Source organism: Impatiens glandulifera, chromosome 2 (genome assembly GCF_907164915.1).
Source record: "Impatiens glandulifera chromosome 2, dImpGla2.1, whole genome shotgun sequence".
Classification (NCBI taxonomy): Eukaryota; Viridiplantae; Streptophyta; class Magnoliopsida; order Ericales; family Balsaminaceae; genus Impatiens; species Impatiens glandulifera.
The window spans coordinates 21,200,492-21,206,491 of NC_061863.1; the positions used below are offsets into that span (position 1 = coordinate 21,200,492).

The 6,000-nt window shown below is 35.7% G+C and overlaps 2 protein-coding genes across 2 annotated transcripts; one reads left to right on the forward strand and one right to left on the reverse strand.

Moving 5' to 3' along the window:
* The first annotated feature begins 2,267 nt into the window (after window positions 1-2,267).
* Window positions 2,268-4,274, forward strand: LOC124927335 (transcription elongation factor TFIIS). Its single transcript, XM_047467731.1, has 3 exons — window positions 2,268-2,440; window positions 2,572-2,744; window positions 3,109-4,274. Exons 2-3 carry the CDS (start codon window positions 2,580-2,582, stop codon window positions 3,997-3,999), a joined length of 1,056 nt encoding a protein of 351 aa, XP_047323687.1. The 5' UTR covers window positions 2,268-2,440; window positions 2,572-2,579; the 3' UTR covers window positions 4,000-4,274.
* Window positions 4,275-4,772: 498 nt separating this feature from the next.
* On the reverse strand, window positions 4,773-5,519 carry LOC124927336 (high mobility group B protein 6-like). Its single transcript, XM_047467732.1, has 2 exons — window positions 5,073-5,519; window positions 4,773-4,985 (listed from the first exon to the last, which is right to left on the reverse strand). The coding sequence occupies exons 1-2, from the start codon at window positions 5,499-5,501 to the stop codon at window positions 4,941-4,943; spliced, it is 474 nt and encodes a 157-aa protein (XP_047323688.1). The 5' UTR covers window positions 5,502-5,519; the 3' UTR covers window positions 4,773-4,940.
* Between the last annotated feature and the right edge of the window lie 481 nt (window positions 5,520-6,000).

Sequence of the window (6,000 nt, forward strand, 5' to 3'; positions counted from 1 at the left end):
AATGGGTGGTCTGTTTTTCAGGTTTTCGGTACAAGAAGGACTCTGTAATGGAGGTGACTGAAAAAGAGTTCAATAACTGCAATTCAACAAGACCCATTTCGTTTTCTAACAATGGTCATACAAAAATTGAGTTTGAACGTTCTGGGTTGTTTTATTTCATTAGTGGCGCTTCTGGTCATTGCCAACTTGGACAAAAGATGGTAGTGAAAGTTATGTCACCGGACGAAGATGGAAATAACCGGTCTTCTTCTTCTATGTTGTCCGGTGCTTATGGAAGAATGATGGCTATGATTCATCTTGCTCTGTTTTGTTACTTTAATTAAATTTTTAGTGGTTTGATTAAGGTTAATTTATGTTTTTAATTATTTCGTATTTATGGTATAAACAAATTGTTTCTAGCTACTTTGTTCTTGTTTTTTTAACCCATTTATCAACTTTTTAAGAAACCCTTCTTTGGAAACCTACAACATATATCAAATCACTACTAATGGTATGAACAATGCTTATAAACAGTGATAATCTTTTCATTAATCCAGGAGCAATAGAAACATTTGCTCATTAAATTATTAAATTTCAAGTATTTTGATTATGATTAATGAATGAACCATTAGATTATAAGAAATCATCTCTATTAATTAATAATTAATGATATGAACAAATTGTTTCTAACTAGCCTAATTAGAATAGAGATCTATCTATCGATCGATCTAACCAATGATTTATCCATGCATGGAGAATCCATATTAAAGAAAGAATTAATTAATTATAAGATAAAAAGAGTTCTTAAAAAAAAAAAAAAAAAACTAGAGCCGGGCAAGCACAAGCGTTTTAATTAATACACATGCATATTGATTGATCCATTGTTATCTCTCTTTTATGAGCCATCGGCCATGATGATCATCATCATCCATAAAGACACCATCATCATCATCATCTATCGTTATAATCATGGTGATCTTGATCTCAAAAACAGCAAAACCTAGTTTTCTTCTCCTGCAAATGAATAAATGAATTAAGGGTGTGAATCCCATGAATTTTATAAAGGTATGATCTTTAGACATATACCGCTGAAGGGTACTGATAATTTGATGTGGATTGAGGAGGGGCGGTGGCGCCGGAAGTACCGCTAGTTTTCTTTTCATCTCTAGCTTTGGCAAATATAACGGTGAAACCATCTGCAGAAGATGGATTGTTTAGCCTAGTATTTTTCAGTCACCCATTGTGATTTACTTGTGCTGAGTTATCTGATAAGTAAATCAAAATGTCAGAAAGCAAACTAACATTGTTTGTACAAACAACCAAGTAAACAAAAGGTCGCAGGCGAAAAATGCATCTGGCGAAAAATGCATCTGTCGCCTGCGAATGCGCATCTGTCGCAGGCGACATATGCGCATTCGTCTGCGACAGATGCGAATCTGTCGCAGGCGACAGATGCGCATTCGCAGGCGACAGATGCGCATCTGTCGCAGGCGACAGATGCGTATTCGTCTGCGACAGATGCGCATCTGTCGCAGGCGACAGATGCGCATTCGCAGGCGACAGATGCACATTCGCCTTCGACAACCTGCAACAGCCAATAAATCTAAACCTAAACTAAACAATAAACACTAAACCATTCTTCCATTTCAGCATGCATGGAATATAAGATAAAACCCTAAACTTACCTTCAATGGATAGTCGTTCTGCTTTTCGTCAAGGGCTCGTCGGAGGTCGGGGGAGAGGAAGGGTTACATGGATTTGGATCGCCGTTGATGTTTCGGGAGCTTTTCGTCGTCGGGGAGAGGGAGGCTGGATCGGTCGAAGACGGAGGAGGGGGAGAGTTGAAAAGAGAGAGAGTTGAAAAGAGTGAGAGGGAAGGAGAACGAAAGAAGAGAAGAAGAAAGGTGAAAATCAAATTTTTTTTTTTTTTTTTTAATAAAGGGTAAAACTGACCTTTTGCCAAGGCAAAAGGTCAAAAATGATAAAATTATTAATGACATGTTAAAAGTGGAAATAACCCTCTTATGAGGGTTATTCAATCAAATTTCCCAATTTGGACCCATTACTATCAGGTTCATTAGGGCAACCTATACTATAAAATTAGATTATTTTTTATTTAAACAAAAAGTTATTAATGTTACAAGATAGTTGGGCCAGATTGGTTTTATTTTTAGGCCCAAGATATATAGTATAAGAAATGTGAATATAAATTTCCTAAATTTTGTTTGTAACAAAAGAAGAGTAACATTTATTTATTTATATTATATATATTAATCAATCTGTTATGTTGTCGCCGTTTTCAGGCAGCAACCCTTGTTCTTCTCGAGCGACCGTATCCGCTCGGCGCTTACCCCATCAGCGATACGAAACTGTTCCTATCTTATCCTTCATACTCGATCAAGAAAGAGTCAATTTTCATTTCCAGATTCTATTTCTTCCCGATTCCTCAAGCTTCGATCCGGTAATTTTTCTATTCACTTGACTCATTCTCGCTTTTAGATTTATCCCCAACATCGTACAAGACCGAGACTTGTTTCATTTCTTACGTTTCTTTGTTTCTTTGTCTTTCTTATGCTGCGTTTATCGATTCAGAAGAATCAATGGAGCGAGACTTGTTAGAGTTTTTCGAAGCTGCGAAAAAATCAGCAGATGCCGCAGCTGCAGAAGAAGCTTCGTCCAATGGACCTCATGTCGATAGATGCCGCGATGCGTTAAAGCAGCTCAAAGAATTTCCTGTGTCCTATGATGTTCTTGTTGCAACCCAGGTAATTATTTAATTCAAACTTCTTTCTTTAACCTAGAATTATTTTTAGGAATTCTTGCATGTTTGATTCCTTGATTGGTGTACTATTTAGGATAATATTCCTCTTTTTAGGGTCAAAGAATCTACCTACATATAGATCTATTCTCTGACATTGTTAGTAATTATTATATTGGAATGAAATGAATCTCATTTTTAGCTTGCATTCATGTCAAGATGCAGAGGAAACTTCTTGCTGTCTTCTTTGTTATTACAAGAATTTGTGTTTTGTTGGTGAAAATAGGCAAAGAAGATGATGATATGACAGTCTTTCTTATGTTTACGTTTTGGGATTTTTCTTGTTGATTTCATAAATGTATCGATTTCAGGTGGCGAAAAAGCTTAGGCCTCTGACTAAACATCCTATAGAGGAAATCCAAACAAGTGTCTCTTCTGTGCTTGAAGTTTGGAAGAAGATAATCATCGACGAAACCATGAGAAAGAAAAACAGCACCACCACCACCACCGGCGAATCTACACAGCCAAAGAAGACAGTTGAATCTACACAGCTAAAGAAAACCGTAGTTAAAGAAGTGAATGTGAAGTCGCCATCAGATTCCAGTAATTCAAGGAAACCCGCTGCGATTATTTCCCCAAAGGCTGAAAGACCGAACGTGAAAGCAGAGGAGAAACGCGAAGTTAGCATGAAGAAACCGTTGCATTCAAACGCTCCGCCGAAACTGACATCAATGATCAAATGCAACGATCCGATGCGCGACAAAATGCGCGAACTCATTCTCGAAGCTCTTGTGAAAGTCTCGAGCGAGGTCGAAGCCGACAGGAAGAACCAAGTGGACCAAATCGATCCGATCCGCGTGTCTGTTATGGTGGAATCGGCTATGTTTGAGAAATTGGGTAAATCGAATGGATCCCAGAAAGTGAAGTATAGGTCTATAATGTTCAATTTGAAGGATCCAAAGAACCCGGATTTGAGGAGGAAAGTTTTGCTGGGAGAAGTGAAACCGGATAGGCTTATCGATATGAGTCCCGAAGAAATGGCTAGCGACGAGAGACAAAGGGAGACTAAGCAAATAAAAGATAAGGCCTTGTTCGATTGCGAGCGTGGTCTTGCACAAGCTGCGAGTACGGATCAGTTCAAGTGCGGGAGGTGCGGTCAGAGGAAGACGACTTATTACCAAATGCAAACAAGAAGTGCAGACGAGCCAATGACGACTTACGTGACTTGTGTAAACTGCAATAACCATTGGAAGTTCTGCTAGTTGGATTCAGATTCATATCGACATGGGTATGTATCCTTTTTTATTTCTTAATTGAGGGATATGTATTATGTCTTGTTGGATTAGTGGGTTTGTTTAACAACCCTAGACTTTATTTACTTACCAGATTAATGTAGGACTCCATCCAGTGTTTGTTTGGTTCTAGTTTAGGTCATCATGTTGAGATTCTCTCTTTCATATTTGTTTTAGCATTTGAGATACTTATATTGATACTTTGAGTTTTATTTGACAATTGTTATTTTCTTCTTTTTAGTAAATCTTGTATAAATATGTAGCTTATCTTGAAATTCTTTATATAATGAGATCTGGTTGGAAAACATAAGCTAATCTTGATTCAAATAAAGAAAGGAAGTGTTTTCAAATGAAGAAGAAATTGAGATTGCTGAACTGAACAACACCAAAGAAGAAGATGAAATCATTTCTGGGTATTAATAATTTCAGAAATTGGACTTGTTTCTTGTATGGAATATGGATTCAATCACAACAGGTATTTGGAGAATCATCATGTGATTGTTCTTAAGCTAATCTTGATTCAAATAAAGAAAGTAAAGTGTTTTCAAATGAAGGAGAAATTGAGATTGTTGAACTGAACACCAAAGAAGAAGATGAAATAATTTCTGGGTATGAATAATTTCAGAAATTGGACTTATTTCTTGTATGGAATCAATCACAACAGGTATTTGGAGAATCATCATTTGATTGTTCTTCAGCCTTGTTCACGTGATTGTTCTTAAGCTAATCTCGATTCAAATAAAGAAAGTAAAGTGTTTTCAAATAAAGAATAAATTGAGATTGTTGAACTGAACACACCAAAGAAGAAGATGAAATCATTTCTGGGTATTAATAATTTCAGAAATTGGAATCACAACAGGTATTTGGAGAATCATATGATTGTTCATCAGACTTGTTCTTGTTCATCATCATCATAGTCCTTCCTTTTCTCTCAAAGACCTAATTGGTGATATTCTCTGAAATGACAAAAAAAACAGGATCATAAATCAAAAAGTTGGTGAATGCAAAGATTAGAAACATAAGAGAGACCCATATATACTTACCATACAAGAAATTTGTAGTTCCTTTAATCGAAACAATCTATCAACTTCAATCTCAAGCATCTTCTGCATCTCACCTCTATTCTGCAACTCCTTCATCTTCATATCAAGTAAAGAATCTCTCTCCTTAAGTATCTTCTCTGTTTTCTCTTTTTCCAACTTGATTCGTTCAAGTTTCTGTTTGATGGCACTTAGTTCCTCTCCAAGTGACGGATCTATAGATTCAACGATGACGATTGGCTTGCTATAGATGATGGGTTGCTGACAATGATTCTCCTTGTTTGATGAATCAAGGAATGAGATGAACTCATTCCATACTGGTTTTGGGTTGCTGCTAATAGTCGGAGGAGTGGTTAAGATGTTGTTTCTTGGCTGTAGAGGTTTACGGAGGAAGATCTGTTGGCCGGAGATTGGAGATTTGGGTGCTGTCATTTTAGAGATTGGGTTTTGAATTTTAAAAAAGGAGTAACGGCTACTGATATGATGGTCTTCAATATAAATATGGATTTCAGACACGCTCTCCAAGATGCTATCTGTACAGGTGGGGAAGAAGACAGACAAGCTAAAGAAAGAAAAGATTAATCATAATAATTATTTTCATTTAAATTAAAGGGTCCACTTCACAAAAAGAATATATTTAAATTTTAAATTTGGAGATGATGGTCTTTCTATCTTTAATTTTGAATCATAATTTAATTTTGTGATTCTCATCTCTCCTCTGTCACTCTTTTTTTTATTATTTAATTATAGTTTATTTATTAAACAAATATTTATTTGAAGTAAAAATAAGTATTATGTTATAATTTTAAAGTAAATTTTTTACATGATAATGAGAGAATAACGTGTCATTATATCATTATAAAGAAAAAAATAAATGGTTAGGAGAGAAAAAAATAAAAAAATTTGTTATTTTTATGATAAATCTAAAAAA

What these genes read in the sequence shown, in the direction of transcription:
- LOC124927335 (XM_047467731.1), top strand. Translation starts at nt 2,580, where the DNA reads ATGGAGCGAGACTTGTTAGAGTTTTTCGAAGCTGCGAAAAAATCAGCA. An exon ending in ATGTTCTTGTTGCAACCCAG is followed by an intron (nt 2,745 to 3,108) that starts GTAATTATTTAA and finishes TATCGATTTCAG; the next exon opens with GTGGCGAAAAAGCTTAGGCC.
- LOC124927336 (XM_047467732.1), bottom strand. Translation starts at nt 5,501, where the DNA reads ATGACAGCACCCAAATCTCCAATCTCCGGCCAACAGATCTTCCTCCGT. An exon ending in AACTACAAATTTCTTGTATG is followed by an intron (nt 4,986 to 5,072) that starts GTAAGTATATAT and finishes TTGTCATTTCAG; the next exon opens with AGAATATCACCAATTAGGTC.